The sequence below is a fragment of the Phodopus roborovskii genome, unplaced genomic scaffold (genome assembly GCF_943737965.1).
Source record: "Phodopus roborovskii unplaced genomic scaffold, PHOROB, whole genome shotgun sequence".
NCBI lineage: Eukaryota > Metazoa > Chordata > Mammalia > Rodentia > Cricetidae > Phodopus > Phodopus roborovskii.
In genome coordinates this window covers 233,489-250,467 of record NW_026126567.1, presented here as the reverse complement: position 1 = coordinate 250,467, position 16,979 = coordinate 233,489, and the positions used below count along the sequence as shown (strand labels likewise).

Below are 16,979 nucleotides of genomic sequence, written 5' to 3'. Positions count from 1 at the left end.
GTCCATAGAACTGTTGCTGACCCCTGTGCTCCCTCCTAGCACCTCCTTAAGCAGTCACCATCAGGAAAGCAGCCTCATCTGAGGTCCTGCTTCAGCCAGCCCATACCTGAGAAAAACAGCACAGACTCCAGGACTTTCCATGGTTTTATTAACAAAATCATATATGTGTGTGTATATCTATATAAAACTCTGTCTTCGAGGTAAGATGGTATGGACAGATGGACAGATGGATTTTCAAGGCTTGATGGGAATAGGGGATAGCCATATTCTCTTGAAATCTCTAGGGTCTCCCTAGTCCCCGGCCAAATGAATATGAGTAGTAGCTTATGTGCAAAAATAAAGCTATGGGGGGCTGGCAGGAGCACAGGGCAGAGGATCTTTCAGAACTTCAGTGGAACTGGTCCCAGAACACCAGTGGACCAGACAGATGGAGGAACCTCAACAAAGCCTACTCAGACTACAGACACAAGCAGCTACCAGCACGAGGCAGTGGTGCTGGTGCATGGATGAGGTTCAGCTGGGTAACAGCAGTGCAGGACAGGGAAGTGCCTGGTACAGCCCAGGAGCCAAGGCCTGGGATCTCCTGGGACTGGGCTTGGACTGGCAGGTAGAGCACAGCAGGAAAGGACCAGTTGGGCTGGGGTCCAAGCCTATAGGCTCCTGCAAGGTTCTGGCAGGGAGGCCAATGGCTATGCAGCGAGCTGGGGTTTGTGCTAAGAGGGCTGGGAGCACAGACCCTGCTCAAGCTGCAGTGGCTCATGGCAGGCAGCTCGTGGCCAGCTGGGTGGGCATCATGGCAGACCCTGGCTTCACGCTGGCCTGTCTTCACCTCCAGCTCTCAGGCTGAGTTGGGGTGCTGCCTTCTGCCAGGCACCTCCTCTCTGTAATCATGTTTTCTCTGCCCTGAAAGTGTCTTGGAACTTATTGTGCAGGCAGCTTCAAGAGAGGAGGGGACGGTGCCAGTGCTGTGGTGTTGCCAACTCCAGGCATGGCAAGGAAGACTTCTCAGCAGCCTTGAGACCTGAAGGAGACAGGAAGCAGCAAAGTGGTTAGAGAACTGCTCACCCTGAGATCTGGGAGGGATAGTAGGTTGCCCTGTCCCCAGGAGGTGTCTCTGGGGCATGTAGGGACTTCTCAGGAAACCCAGAGATTTGGAGAGTGGCTAGGATCTGGGGCCTGGTTAGGGCATGAGGCAAGACTCCCTTACCTGATATCATTCTCCTGGCTCTGAAGGTGACAGCTGCTGCCTCAGCTGGGTGTGAGGACTCAGTCCCTTTGGGACCCTCCGCTTGCCACGGTTGAGTCATGGAGCTGAGCTCTGCTTTTTTTCATTGGTATGAATCACTGTTGGGGTGAGAAAGAACAGGGTCCCTGTGAGCTGGCTCAGCAAACTCCCCCAGTACTGCTCCCTCCTCCATCCCTGAAGTACCAGTGCCCACCACAATAGGCACCCACCATGATACCAACTCCACCCCATCCTTGCAGATAATTTGCTAGAGAAGCCTGGAACATGGACTTGACTCTTCTGCCCACCCCAACTCTAAGATACATGGGGCAGGGCTCACCTGGGGGCCAGGAGTTTCCATGATGTCAGGTCTGCTGCTTCAGCTGCATTTGTGGCTTTGTCTTACCCCTGGGAGGGGAGCTATGCTGCCCAAGGTTGGCCAGTTGCCCTGGGAGGCAGCTAGGGTACCAGCTGGATCTGCTGTGTCTGTAGGAGCGGGCTACATCTCCGGAAGTTGAGGTTCTCTCAGCACTGATTCTCCTTTAGCTTCTGCCCTGGGGTGCGGGTATGGTGCCTATTGCTTTTTGCCTTCCAGACACTTGTTTCCTGATTACCCAAAGAACATGTGCACTGGAGCAGAATGAGAAAGCCAAGGGTGTTCTGTGATGGTCTAAGAATGTAGAGGGTAAGGCTAGTGGGCCAGGCCAGGGCAGACAGGTGAGGGGTGGGTAGCAGGTGGGAGCCCTGTGTGAGAGGGGCTTTTTGATGTTCGGTCCATGTAGCATGGTTGTGTGGCAGTTGTATGTGAGTCAGGCCAGGGGGTGAGTAGATGTCTGGCTAGACAGGACACCTCTTTGGGAATCAGCCCCAGCTCAAGTCCTTGTTGGCAAAGACCACAGGCTGGGTGTGGCAGGCAGGCTGGGGAGGACCCCTGGGCTAGTCCCTCTATTCAGGCTGGGTCCTGTCACTGGCTACTGACTCGCTGGTAAGGGCAGGTGTGAGGGCTTCGGTCTCATCTTCTGTGGGCTGTGGGGTGCCAGAAGGCTCAGCCGCCTGCTCCAAACCATCCTGAACTTCCATGCCCCTCTGGATGAGCTGCTCCAGAGTCTTAGGCAGTGGGTGTCGCAGAAAGCGCTTGAGCTTGGGCTGCAGGGTGCCCACCACATACTGGATGATCTCCTCCTCCTCAGCGTCCACATACAGTGTCTGGTACAGGTCCCGCTTGCGCCAGAGGAACTGGTCCAGTGGCTCGCCTTGCTTCTGTGGCAAGTCCAACTCCCGCTGGATGGCTTCACGGGAGAGCGTGCCCTCACTGTACTGCAGAAACTCCTTCTTGAACTCCACCCAGTTCTTCACCGACCCCTGCTTGAACTCCCACCATTTTTTGGCCGGCCCATTCATGTGGTTCTGAATCTGGGAGAGCCAATATTCTTCAGAGCCACCCACCTGCCGCAGGTACTCTTCCAGGTGGCTCAGGAATTCCCGTGGGTCCTCGAAAATCTGTGTATCCACACCAGGGCTTGGTTGCCCATCCTCACCTGACCCCCAAGACTGGTATTGCTGGGCTTCCACTGACTCCTGATCAGGCAGCTCTCCAGCAGCAGGTGGCGGGGTGATGGCATAGGGACTAACAGTGTAGTCATAGCCATCAGCTTCCTGGCAGTAGGGCTCTGGACCCCCCACACCTACTGAGACAGTGTGGCGAGCGGGCTCGCTGCCCACGGGGTACTTGCCACCCATGGACTCCAGGCGGTCGGCCCACCTCTCCAGGCGGTAGAAGACCTCTCTCCACACGTGCATCTCACGCTTGACCCAGCGCTCTAGGTTGGCAATGGTCTCCTGACAGCGGCACAGACAGGCCTTGATGGACTTCTTCCAGCGCTGTGAGTCGCCGGTGGGAACATAGCCGTCCAAGTTGTTCTCCAGCTTGCCCACCGACCTGTGCAATCCTTTCAGCTCTCGCTCCACCTGCTTGGACACTTCGGTCAGCAGGTGCCGGTGGGTCCTCCGCACATGCTCCAGCATCTCGGCTCGACACTTACCGATCTGCAGGATCACATTGGGCTTGGCTGCCGGCCCGCCCCGCTGGGCAGGGTAGGCGTGGAGGCCGCCGGTCGTCATATGGTCCAGCTCCATCTTCTCGCAAGTACTGTGGCTCCGGACAGCCTGTGAACTCCTCTGGGGCAGAAGCGGTAAGGCAGCAGAACGGGCGGCAACGGCAGGCGCTAGCGGCAGTAGCAGGTGCGCGGTGATGCACCGAACTCGGCGAGAGTGGCAGGCGCGCCGGTGCTGGAGCCGGTGAGGCCGGGAGACTGCAGCTGCGAGAGGATTAGTCCCCGGAGCACTGCATCGGAGCCGCCGGCGGCGGCTCTTTATGCTGCGCGGGGCCTGTGGGCGGCAGCTCGCGGAGCCCAGGCTCCCATTGGCGGTGCCCAGGCTGCGCGCCAGCGCCCGCCCGCGCCCTCTCCTGCCGCAGGCCCCGCCTCCCCCCGCGCCTACTCGCTTCTCTCCCGCGGGTGTCTGCAGGGACCCGCCCCTTCACAGCCGGTTCGCCCGGGAGTGACTAATCTGCTCTTCTGCGCGCCTCCCACCGGGAGCTCTGGGACAGGAGGGACCGACCATGGGAGACCAGAGACACCCTCTACCTAGTCTTGGGCAACAAGGATGGGGGTGAGGCAAGTTATTACCTGCTGTTTGCCTTCAGGGTCTCATGATCTTTCCCTAGGCGGCAGATGGACATCACTACTCTGGATTATTAATGTCCCCATCTTGACCTTTGTTCAACCTGACCACACAGTATGCAACCTCAGAAGAGTCTTGCAGGACCCCTCACTCCAGACCCATCCATCCTCGACTGCCTGTGGTTAATGGACACACACACACACACACACACACACACACACACACACACACACACACGTCCTGCCCAACCTCTTCCCAAGGGTCATAAGTGCAGGTCTTAGCCTGGGCCAACTCTGTGAGGGACTCCATGCAGGTGAGGCTTTTCTCTTGGCCCCTGCATTGGTGCATTTGTCTGTGTGTCAGTGGCTGAATAGGACTGCAGAGCCCTGAAGATGCTGATACATCACTTGAACCTGCACAGACACTGAGGAAAAGGGGAGTGGAGGGTGCAGGCAACGTTTCTGAGCCCTGAAGGCCCAGGGCACAGCTAGAGCTGGACCAGAAGTTTCAAGACTTCTAAGAGGTTAGACTGGAGGAAGCAGGAAGGGAGGAGGAGGAAGGGGAGAGGAGAAGGAGCTGGCAGAGGAAAGCAAGATACCATATAAGGAATGGGGCTCCGGAAGCTGAGATTCCCTCTAGAGGGAGGCCCCTTCCGATTCCCTGGCAACAGCGCTGTGGTGCAGTGGGGGAGGGCGCCCTTCTTGGCTTACTCCAAGCTAGGTGCATGGGTCTGGGTCTTCCATCCTCTGATGTTACTTGGGGACATGTCATTGCCCACAATAGAAGCCTGAAGGGGCCCAGAAACACATGATGCTAGCAAGAACATCTTTCCCTCTCTGCCAGCTCCCCGTCTATCTCACTCACACACTCATAGACCCCCAACACAGCCCACTCACAGCCTTCCATACACACTCATGCCCCCCACTCACAGCCCTCCATACACACTCATGCCCCCCACTCACAGCCTTCCATACACACTCATGCCCCCACTCACAGCCCTCTATGTAGACTCATGCCCCCACTCACAGCCTTCCATACACACTCATGCCCCCACTCACAGCCTTCCATACACACTCATGCCCCCACTCACAGCCCTCTATGTAGACTCATGCCCCCACTCACAGCCTTCCATATTCACTCATGCCCCCACTCACAGCCTTCCATACACACTCATGCCCCCACTCACAGCCTTCCATACACACTCATGCCCCCACTCACAGCCTTCCATACACACTCATGCCCCCACTTACAGCCCTCTATGTAGACTCATGCCCCCACTCACAGCCCTCCATACACACTCATGGCCCCCACTCACAGCCTTCCATACACACTCATGCCCCCACTCACAGCCCTCTATGTAGACTCATGCCCCCACTCACAGCCTTCCGTACATACTAAGACTCACTCCCACTCAAGCCTTACATGTACACTAATGGCCCCTACTTGTAATCCACACATACTCATACCTCAGCCTTCATCATCCCACTCTTGTTCACACACCTACAGAAATCCCCTCACCTTACTCCCCTCAGAGCCCCTCCCCTACTCTCTGAAAGTCTTGGGGAGCCTTGCCTCACATAGAGCCCACCTGTCTCCTCCTTCCCCCATGGGGCTTCCATCCCTAAGGGGAATGTCTTTTGGGGAGGGCTGGGGAATAAACCTCCCTCAAAATGGCTCTCCTGGCATTTCTAATTAGAGGTGAGTAGGCGGACACAGAAGGCAGGCGGAGGGGCATCACCACAGGGAGGGGAATCAGGCAGAGAAATTACGAGAATAGGAACCAGCTAGATTCTTCCTTTGGAGGAATCCTGGGAGCTGGGAGCTGCAGGCCTGAATCTGGAGCTGGAGGTTTACCAAGGTCCTATGCCATGGGATCAGGCTGATGAGCCAGCTGGATTCTGTTCTGTCTGAACACATGGTAGAGTGTCAGCAACAGCCATTCAGTGGCCAGAGTCAGCCTCTATGTACCATAGCAGAAGCTACTGCGCAGCCCCCTGGAGTAGGGAAGCTGGGGATGAGCAGGGGTGAGCAAGCAGGCTGGAAGTGGCAAGGGTGGCAGCATGAGCTGCATTGTAGCCTAGGGGCCAGTATCCGCCACATCCCAGTTTGTAGGGGGAAGTGTGCCCAAATGGTAACGTTCCCAGTGCCAAGGTGCTATGGCCCTCTGGCCACCTCACCTGTCCCCATAGAGGACAGTCCATTCAGGTCACCGTTCCTGGGACACTCTGGTTTGATCCCCACTGGGGTGACTGGTCACACAGAACCCTGCCTCCTTCTTCAGGGTCTTCAGAAGCTGTGAACACAGGAGCTCAGGGACAGGTGACAGGCACAGGCAATAGCCACTGCTGCTCTGGGAACACTTAATCACTGCCCAATTATCGACCCAGAAGTCCTCAGCAAACCCCCGCACTGCAGCCTGGGGCTACATTCTGCCACTGGAAAAGAGGCCAGGTTGGCTCCCTGCCTCCAGGGAAGGGGACTTCTAATCCACACTCCTTCAGACCCCGCATACCAATCCCACTCCATGAGAGACCTAATAGTGCCACCCTCGGTCTCCTTGAAGGTTGGGGAATGATCTGGGGAGGCTGGGGGCTAGTCCTATGCAGAGAAAGAATGTGGGGGAATCAAAGATAAGCTACCTCAGAGACACTACATGTCTGGCTAGATACAAAGCAGGCGTCCTCAGGAAAGGAGGACGCCTGGGTGACCTCAGTGAGTCCATGGAGCGCTGAGATCATCCAAGTGACCCTTGTCAGTCCTGTCCTTTGCTCCCAGAACACCATGGGCTCTGATATCACAGACTTTCTTTTGGGATATTGTGGTGCTAGGGTTGTCAATATTTCAGTCAGAGAGCTCTGAGCCCTCCTGTCCTGCTGCCCCAACCCCAAACCCCCACCCATTTCTGGAGCCTCTAGTTCTGTTCTCCTGCTTCTCTCCCTCACCGAGATTTCCTATGAGTACAAGCTCCCTGGTAGGAAGCGCATGCATCAGGTCCCCCCACCTAGGCTTTTAGAGGCATGAGGGCTTTAGGGTCCCCTAAGTTTCCTCCTGTTCCTATGAGATATCTCTTCAGTCCCTTCATGGCCACTGTGAAGCACAGCTGTTCCTCCCTGGCTAGAGGGTCTTCCCAGTATTTTTCCAAGGCTGAGCAGTTAGCCCCCAGTAGTAATGGGGGTAAGAGGGTAGATCTCCTGGCCATCCCGTACCTGCACACAAAGGTATACTGTGAGCACACAGGTGTGCGTCTGTACCCATGAACAAGCATAGATACACACAAACGCTTTGATCATCCCTTCCCTGTGATATGGACTGTAGGATCCCATTTGTCATGGAGCCAGAAACCAAGTCAGCAAAGTTGGGCACAGCAGGGTTCTGGTGGGCTTCTTGCTCTCATCTGCCCAGTCCTGCCATTTGTGTGGGCACAGGAGGAGTAAAGGCTTTTGCCCCTTGATTGCCTGAGCTTCAGGACTTCCTGCCTAGCCCCTGACCCAGGTGGGATTTTTGTTGTTATTGTTTGTTTTGTTTTGTTTTGTTTCGGTTCGGTTCGGTTTTTTGTTTTTTTGTTTGTTTTTGTTTTTGTTTGTTTGTTTGTTTGTTTTGTTTTTTTAAATCAAATCTCTAGAAAGCCTCCTGACACCTACTTTGCACAGATATCCTTTGCTGCCTGGACCAGAGGAGTGATGTCTTGATACCCTGGCCAACCCCAGGTCTGCACTCTGAGTAAAAAGGGGCCACAGCAATGATGTGGCATGGATCTGAGGGAGAGAAAGGGGTGAATCCCTCCACTGACCTTCTAATCATCTGGTCTCATCTTTCCTTCTGTGGCAGTGGGGGAACAAAGCCCCACCAAGCCAGAAGCTGCCAGAGTCCTTCCTGAGTGTCAGCACACAGGATAGGAGAAGAAGGGAGGAGGGCCCCCACCTCCAGTCCTCAAGGCTAGGCTCCGTGGGCTTCATAGAGCTGCTGCCTACTGACTCTGATGACCTCCTAAGCTCAGGCTGAGCTGACAGTGGATGAGCCCCCAGCAGGAGGGGAGACACATGGCCCTCCCACCAGCCTTTTGCTGGGGTGGGGCAATGATGGTCTCAGGAGCTGAGGGTTAGGGTTCCAATCTCCCCCAGGACACAGGATACACAGCAGTTCCGGGGCTGAGCCTGAAGGACAACAAAATTGGGGAAGACAGAATGAGACAATGGGAAGCAGAAAAAGATGGAGAGTCCAACACAGAGCTGCTGTTTAATTTCTCACAGAGGTGTTTTCGTTTAGCTTCCATAGGACCCTGTTAGGTGAGTTACCTGCCTCAGACCACTGAGCGCCAGTGGCAGAGGCAGGCTGGGTCAGGGGTCGGGACTGGAGCTGGGAGCTGGGCCTCGGGCCATGAGAGTCTGAGGTGCTTTCCCCAGGGCCCAGTGTTCCCCTCCCTTGCCAGCAGCCTTCCCTCCTGAGCCAGGGGAACATGTTCTCTCCCCCCCCCCTTCCTTCCTCTTCCGTCTGGCAGGCTGTGTGCTACATCCTTGTTCCTGGAACAGTCAAGGCAGCCTGTTCGTTCAGGGCCCACACACACTAGACCCTCCTCCCTCTTCTCTCCTCCCTCCTTCCTGCCTCTTGCCTGCACCTCCAGTCCAGCCTCTAAGGAAGCCTGGTATTTTTCCATAGATCCTGTACAGCATTGATGCTCCGTGTTTCCCAGGCATTTCCCACTGCCCATCTGGCAGTGGACAAGGACACAGGTTTGTGGGAGTCTGTCCTCAAGAGACCTATGTTCCTCACTGAACCCAGCATTATTTGTAAGGGAAACTGAGGCCCAGAGAGAGCCAGAAACCTGTGCAAGCCACACAACAATGGAGGTCAGAAGCAGGGTAGGAATTTGGGTAGAGATCTGAGGGAGACCTCTAAGCTTATAAAGGGCCCTTCCTTGTACTGTATGAACATGGGTGAGTCTCCCTAAGCCCCTAGCCCTTCCATGGCCTCAGTTCCCCACTGGTGGTCCTCTGTTCTGCTTCTAGTTTGACCACTGTTCTCTGTAACTGTCAGCAGCACTGAGCAGAACTTGGCAAAGAGCATCTAGCACTTCCTTCCTGGGGATTCTTAACACAGGGAGCAGGTCAGCCCCTATAATGGTCATCAATCCAGGTAGGACAGTCTAGAAGTAGTAGGAGAGGCCACATGGGCATTGTGAGTACAGAACTTAGGATCGCATGCTAGGAGGCAAGTTTAAGTGTAGAAACGAGAGACCGCGTATAGATGAGGGGAAGCCCCTTGGGGTAGCCTGCCTAACCCTGACCTGAGAGCCATGGACAGGAACTCTCCTCTTGCAACTCTCTGAGGCCATGTATGACTTCATGCCAGCCATTCAGCCCCTTGGTCTCAACTACACAACAGTCAAACTAAGTGGCCACTAGGGTTCCTTTCAAGGTGAAGGGTGAGAAAGACCTGGATAGACCTGTGGCTATAAGGCTCCTCTGTCCACCCAACTGCCTGCTCACTTGTTCAGTTGACAAATGCCAACCCCAGTGTTAAAATGAAGACTTGGCTCCCTACTGCTGCATAGAGTCCCCAGACCCAGCAGATGCTGAGTCCTGTGCCTTGGCCTGTCTTGTGTGCATCCCCACAGAGCCCCTAAGCATGAATGGCCAACCTTAATGTCCATGCAGGTCTGGAAGTGTGTTTCGCATGCAACCGTATATGTCACAGTCACAGCACCCTTTGTTTTTCCTTACAGAGCTTCTGCTAACCAACAGGACATGGTTCTGGGTACTGTTTTGGCAAAGGCACTGGGGGCTCTCAAGTATGCAGGGGCCAACAGCCAGAGATAAGGAGGGACTACCAGGTGAATTGTTTGGTACTTTGGACCAAGGGCAGCAATGTAGCCAAGAAGGTTCTGTCCACTGGGGGCAGAATGTGGAGGGTAGCAGAGATCAGGTATCAGGTCAAGTCAGGTCTCTCCATGCTGGCTAAGATGTCAGCCTTGAGCCAAGAGTTAAGGTGGCCAAGACCTCTTCAACCTAGGAAGTACAAGAAAGGTAGAGGGTGGAAAGGGGCAAGATGTGGGGAAATGATTTGAGGTTGGTGTTTCCGTTGCGTGAGTTTTCCCTGCTGTAGAGAGAAGGTTCAGGAACTATGGCTGCCAAGAGGGACAGGAATAAAGACTCAGGGTTCCCTATATCCGGGTAGCCAGTGCTGAGCTGGGGAGCAGAGGTTGAGTTATGATCTGGGAATCAGCCTGAGCATGGGAGACTGGGCTGAGGTAGGAGTCTGGCAGCCACCTTCAATCTCTGCTCCACTGGGGCCCTAGCCAGGCTGAGTGCCCACCCACTGCCTCTTTGTGTGCCCACTGGGCTGGATCATGCAGGAGCAGCTCTCCATCAGGTTGGGGGGTGCCGCCAGCTGGCTCATACAGACACCCCCAGAGTTGGGAGTTCAGATGCCCATGCCAGTTAAAGGATGGCGTCCAAGGCTGCCACCCCCACCCTGGCGGCTGTGCTTTCCTGCTGTTCTCTGCAATTTCATTTAAATACCGCCCCAGAGCCAGCCCAGCAGCATCCGCTCTCATCTGCTTCCCTTGCTTCCCTTCCGGGACCATAAAAGGAGAGAGGCTGAGAATAGCTGAGCCATGACGCAGCAAGGAGCTTCCCGACGCAGGAAGGCTCTGCATACCGAGCCTCCTGCTGCCACCCAGGACCCGCCCTGCCCTGCACCTGTCTACCCCTGCCCTGAGGGAGAGGCTGGGAGCAGAAATCCGTAGCAGCAGAAAGCTGAAGACCGGTCACATTGTCCCTGCCACAAACCTAGACCTGCACAACCTAGACCTTGTTTGTACAAGGTATCTGTTTACCTGAACCCTAGAGTTCTGTGCCCCTGGAAAAGCAGGTGGCCCTGGCCCTGGGCAATAGTTCCTCAGCTCTGTAAGTCCCTAGGGACTGTGTACAGGCTGAAGGGTCCGAGGTCTGGGCTGCTCATGGTGTAGTGCCAAGATGAGACATATAAAGCCTGGAGTACATGTGCCTGATGAGTCTCATTCTGTCACATGGGGAGAGAGGTCCCAATAGAACAAAGCACAGTGTTCTGGAAGAGTCCAAATTGACACAGAGAATTTCAAGAACCAGAAGGGCTTCCTGGAGGAGGAGTTTGGAAGTGGCCTGCAGAAAAGGGCACAGGTTGGGCAGGGGAAAGCAGTGTTGTGTCCCCTGCTGGCCTCTGATCATGGTTACCCTCTTCTGGCTGGTGACCTCTCCATTTTCCTTCTCTGGAGTGCTGAGAATGTCATCTGCTGCCACCAGCCACCTGGGCTGAGCTCTCAAGCCTTTGTCGTGGGCTATGAAGCTGGTGCACTACTGAGAGCCAGCTCCCAGTGAGTGGCCTGTGCAGCAGCAGATGCCTGGATTCCCAGTCTATCTCTTCACTTCCTGTAGCTTCTCAGCTAATCAAGCATGTCTCCCCTACTAGTGGGTCTCACAGGCACCGGGCATGATCCTTAATGCCTGGACTTACTGGAAGGGTGGGCCTTGGTTCATAGTCTGTCCCAAAATGCCCGGTTGAGCTGCAGCCCACTCTGCCTAGCCTTTTCCTTGTCCTTGGAGAGGGGAGGAACCTACTGTTGTGTGGACTTTCTGGAAAGTGGGTAGACACTGCAGGGGTCAGATAATCATCACAACTGCTTCTCAGCCATGACCTTCACTGACAGTGTGACTACCACAACTGCCTGATGGGGGATGTCCTTTCTGTATGCTGTTTATATATGTTTCTTTTATTGGTTGATGAATACAACACTGATTGGCCAGTAGCCAGGCAGGAAGGATAGGTGAGGCTACCAGACAAGGAAAATTCTGGGGAGAGGATGCAGAGAGGAGCTGCCAGAGAAGCTGTGTAGCTACTCGGAAGATAGGATGCCAGCATTCTCTGATGAAATAAGACCATGTTGAAATACATAGATTAATAGTTATGTGATGGGAGATGCAATTCTGTAAATATGTTTCTCATACTGGTTACTGAATAAAGCACTGTTGGCCAATAGGAAAGGAAGATAGGAGGGACTAGGAGACAAGGAGGAAAGAGGAAGTAGATAGGAGGAGTCAAGATGGAGAGACCGGAGAGACCAGATGCCTGCCTCACTTCCCGGTAAGGAAACCACGTGGAAATACATAGAAATGGGTTAATAATTAAGACAGAGCTAGCCAATAAGAAACAAGTAACTGGCCAACAGAATTGTATCTAATACAGAGTCTTGGTGTGTTAATTGGGGCTGGCGTGGCTGCGTGACCAGACCAGCAGCGGGAGGAAAAAACCTTACTCCCTACAGTTATGGGTTAGTAATTAAGAGAGAGCTAGCCAGTAAAAAGCCTGAGCCATTGGCCAAACAGTTTAAAATTAATATAAGGGTCAGTGTGTTTATTTGAGGCTAAATGGCTGTGGGATCAGGTGGGATAGAAGTTTTATCAACAAATGGTGCCCAATGTGAGATAAGAATTTCCATGTGAAACCTGACAAAAGCTTAAAAAGGGATTTAAAACAATAGAACAAAGTCAAGCACAGCTTCTTGGTAGCATTTTCTGGAGTGGGCTCTGTTTGCTAGAGACAAGCAGAGGCTCTCGGCTCCTTTAAGAGAAGCTTCCTGACTCAGCATTAGCTACAAAAACTGCAAGGCTCTTTTAAGAGACCCTGCTATCAAGCAATTAAGTAGTGTTTGCAAGCAGATGACAGCATTCTTCTTGGTGGTGACATGAACCTAGAAACTCTGCAGAGTTGTGGCAATAAGCATGGTTGCTACCAGTCCTCTGCCATGAAGCTACTCTCAGAAAGCTAAGGAATAAAGTGGGGCCAGCCACCACTTTCATTTTAGCCATGTTGTTTAGTAGATAAGACTCATGTGGTCAGAAAAAGATAGGGATATACAGTGAAGGTAGATTCAGATGAAGAAGAAAACCCTCTAAATGTTTTACAGTGTGTTTAAAAATATACATAGGCTTGGAAGAGAAAAGGAAAAGGATAAAGTCCTTAAAAAAGAAATAGAGTAGCTGGGTGTGGTGGCACATACTTTTAATTCCAGCACTTTGGATCTCTGTGATTTCAAGGCCAGCCTGGTTTACAGAGTAAATTTCGGGGAAGCCAAAGTTACACAGAGAAACATTTTTCAAGAAACCAAAAATTAAAAATAAAAATTAGAGTAATAAGAAAAGTTACATAAAGACAGAAAATACATAGAGTCTGTATACTATATGTTATTGTGTTGTTTTTGAATTGTTTGATTACTGAGGAAGGAGCAACAGCTTCTAAAAGAATTTGATTATAAATGCTGCTGGATTAATCCTACTTATATATTTTGAAAATGCGTTGACTTCAAAATTTAAGTCTAAGGATAGGCTACTTTGGAAAAGAGGTTCTGTTTTTGTTTCCACAGAAGATGAAAAGCTGTGGATTCTTTCCAGGCTAATATGGTTTGATCAAGCAAGACCCCATGAAGCAGTGACCCAGGTGATCCAAAATCCAAAACAGCTGAGATGATGCAGCCTCAGACTACTACAACCAGGATTTGGCCAGGTTTCTGGGTTTTCTTGGGATCTTCTTGGGATTGATAGCACCCCCACATAGCAGGAAACCCACAATCCCAAATATTGTTTATAAATGTTTGTTTTCATTTAAATTGGTTTGGTTATAAATGGTTAATGATCACAGTCAATCTCTTTCTAAAGAAAAAAGGGAATATGATATGTAAATGAATAGTTTGCATTGGTATGGATTTTGGTTTATTGATACAAATTTAAGGTTAATTTTGTTATATGTATGTTTCTACTCTTGTTTAGATATTGTATTTATACAGCTCACTTAAAATGCAATTTATAATTTAAAAATAGATTATAATAGTAACCTACAATAGTCAAAACTTATAGTTATGTTAGATTTTCTAGATATACAGAGATATATTTCAAATGAATAGGTATTCTTCAAAACCTTTCAAAGACTTTCAGAATATGGCATTTAATATTATTAGGATTTTTCATGACAATGAGACACAACTGCTCCTGGCAACACCAATTACGTCAGAGAAGAAGATGGGCATCAAAAAATGACTAGCCAATATAGGCAGACAGTTTTCAAATTTTCTGCTTAGCTGAGAAGTCTGCCAGACACACAATGACTTATGGGCTGAAGATGGATGCCCAACGTTACAGAAGAACTTTGGGTGACTGTCCAGCGGCAAGGATGTCTCTGTCAATTCTAGAGTTTATACATTATCCTTCTGAGGTCTTTGATGGAATTTAAGATGGATGGTTATGATTTTCCTTAGTTATGACAAATCGTAAGTTACATGTAAAACTTTACACTCACAAGGATAGGATAGATGATAAAATATTTTCTTTAAATTTTTCCAAATGTTAATGGACTTAATATTGTTAACTATGGTTCTTGCTTGATAACTATTTTACTATGTTAAAGTTAAAACCTTTCTTTTTATTTAGACAAAAAAAAAAAAGAGATGATGGGGAATGTCCTTCTCTATATATGTTTTTCTTATTGGCTGATGAATAAAACACCAATTGTCCAGCAGTCAAGCAGGAAGTATAGACAGGGCTACCAGATAAGGAGAATGGTAGGGAGAGGAGACAGAGAGAAGCCGCGAGGAGGCACCAAGTAGTTACTGGGAAAATAGGATGTGCCAGGTGTTCTCTTGTAAGAGAAAGTCATGTATAAATACATAGATTAATAGTTATAGGTTAATGATTAAGAGAGAGCTATTCAGTAAGAAGCTTGAGCCATCGGCCAGACAGTTTATAATTAATATAAGCATCAGTGTGTTTATTTGGGGCTAAACAGCTATGGGACCCGGTGGGACAGAAGTTCCATCAACAAGGTTTGACTTGTTTGAGAAAGTTCCAGGCCACCAAGCCTCCCCAACACCAGGCAGGCACATAACACTGGCAAGCTAATGGGAGGGTGAGGTGCTTTGGGGGAAATCTGTGGACCATGCTTCTTCCTGGGACCCCTTCATCTGTTCCTATGTTCGGGGTCCCTAATTCCTCACCCTGGTTTCTGACTAATGTTAGTGTGTCCCAGATAATTATCATGCCATGAGGTCCTTGTCTGTCCTGTCTATATGACTAGTGCCAGAGAATATTCAGCAAGAATAGTGGGTAGCCCTATGGCCTCTTCCAGAAGTGGGTGTAGGTCATCATGGCTACCTGCACCCCTCAGGGCCTGTAGCAGCAGTAACCTCTGTGGTCAACAGGGAGTTCAGAGCCACCTGAGCTGACCTGGTATTGCCCTAGCCTCTTCGCTGGGCCCAGCCTCCAGGATGGTGAGGGAGCAGGGATGCCAGGACAGTGGGTGGGCACAGCAGCTTAGCCTTATGAAACTCAAGTTGTCAAGCCTCCAAGAATGAAGCCTTTTTGTCTTCTTGTTTCTAATTAAAAAGAATTAGTCAGTGGAATGACACGTTTATGGGGAGAGCCAAGTGACACTGCTGCCCTGCTTTATTAATAAAATGAGAGGGGGAGCAGATTCCCACGCTGCTGGAGCCTGGCGTGGAGTCTCATTCTCACATCACAACGGCTGGGAAGCCCAAGCTACTTCCCAAGTTAACCAATCCCTTCTTAGGTTTTCCTCCTACCTCCCTCCTCTTTCTCCTTCCCTCCCAGCTGCCTTGTCTACCTTTCATGGACTTGGAGAAACAAAGAAATGCGTGTGGGCTCCCCACAGGGCTCTCCACATCTCTGCCATGCCAGGGAAGCTGAGAAGGGGACCACTGTGGGGGGCAGGCCCCAGGATTGACACTCACGGAGTGCCCATCACACAGGAGGCCTTACCACCATCCCAAGGTGGGGACTCAGCTTTGGGCTTGGCCTGTGGTCACCTCCCCTCTTGTGGTCTGAAGTTTCTTCACTGGGCAGTGGGGGTGTTAAGCTACATTACCTTTGTCACTCCTTGTCATCTGTTTAGGTGAAGTTCAGGGTCTCTTCAGACAGGCAGAGAAAGAAGACTGCAGCAGCAAGGGACACACAGGCCCTCCACCTAAGGCAGAAGGGGGATGGTCAGGCCATGCCATAGCCCCCATTAGGGACTTTGACCACACCCAAACCAGTTTCTCCTGCCAACTCATACATGGCACCAGAGCTAGGAGAAGCAGACACCTGAGATGGTTCTGAGAAAAGCCCCACTCTACTTAGGACCACTAAACCTGACAATCTCTATCACTCACATTGGCCATGCATGCCCAGTCAACACATTATTACCAACCTGACATTACCTGTGACATTTCCATGCTATTGTTGTCATTAGCTTCACCACTACCACCACCATGACCATTGTCAATATCATCACCACTACCTCTGCCATCACCATCAACACCAATATCCTGATTACCTCCACAACCATTACCATTATCATCACCATCAGTAACATCATCACTATCACTGATTATAACATCTGCTATCATCACACCAACACAGTCACCATTACAACCAATGTAATTATCATCAGCATCACCACCATCACCATCCTAGATGTCTTCACGCCCCCACTATCCTCACTGTTACCATCAACATCTTCATCAATATTGCCCCCATTGTTGCCATTGTAACAGAACTATCACCCTCAACTCCCTCAACAATACATCATAATTGCCACCACTGATATCATTGTCTTCATTACTTTCATTACCCTGATGCTGTCATCATGACTATTTGTGCCTTTACAGTGTCATAATTGTCTAGATCTTCCTCACCATCATAGTCACCCACTACCATCTCCATTGATGACAACCTATTGCCATTGTGGACATTTTTATCATCATAGTTACATAGTTACTCTCATCACCTAATTCATCTACCTTCAAAACATCCATTCCCCATCCACCCCTCTCTTCTACCCTGAACTTCTACTCTCCAGTCAGCCAGCCCCCACACAGTCTGTCCCTCCCTCATTTGATGGGGGATGTCCTTCTGTATATATGTTTCTCTTATTGGTTGAAGAGTAAAACTCTAATTGGTCAATAGCCAGGCAGGAAGTATAGACAGGGCTACCAGACAAGGAGAATTCTGGGGAGAGATGCAGAGAGAAGCCGCTGGGGAGATGCCAT

The 16,979-nt window shown here is 51.1% G+C and overlaps 2 protein-coding genes across 2 annotated transcripts in view; one reads left to right on the top strand and one right to left on the bottom strand.

The window, feature by feature from the left end:
• The window catches only part of Psca (prostate stem cell antigen), a 1,185,392-nt gene that overhangs the window by 1,144,424 nt on the left and 23,989 nt on the right, over window positions 1-16,979 (top strand). The window lies entirely within an intron of this gene.
• Window positions 355-3,476, bottom strand: Arc (activity regulated cytoskeleton associated protein). Its single transcript, XM_051202688.1, has 3 exons — window positions 1,566-3,476; window positions 1,208-1,344; window positions 355-1,021 (listed from the first exon to the last, which is right to left on the bottom strand). Exon 1 carries the CDS (start codon window positions 3,359-3,361, stop codon window positions 2,171-2,173), a length of 1,191 nt encoding a protein of 396 aa, XP_051058645.1. The 5' UTR covers window positions 3,362-3,476; the 3' UTR covers window positions 355-1,021; window positions 1,208-1,344; window positions 1,566-2,170.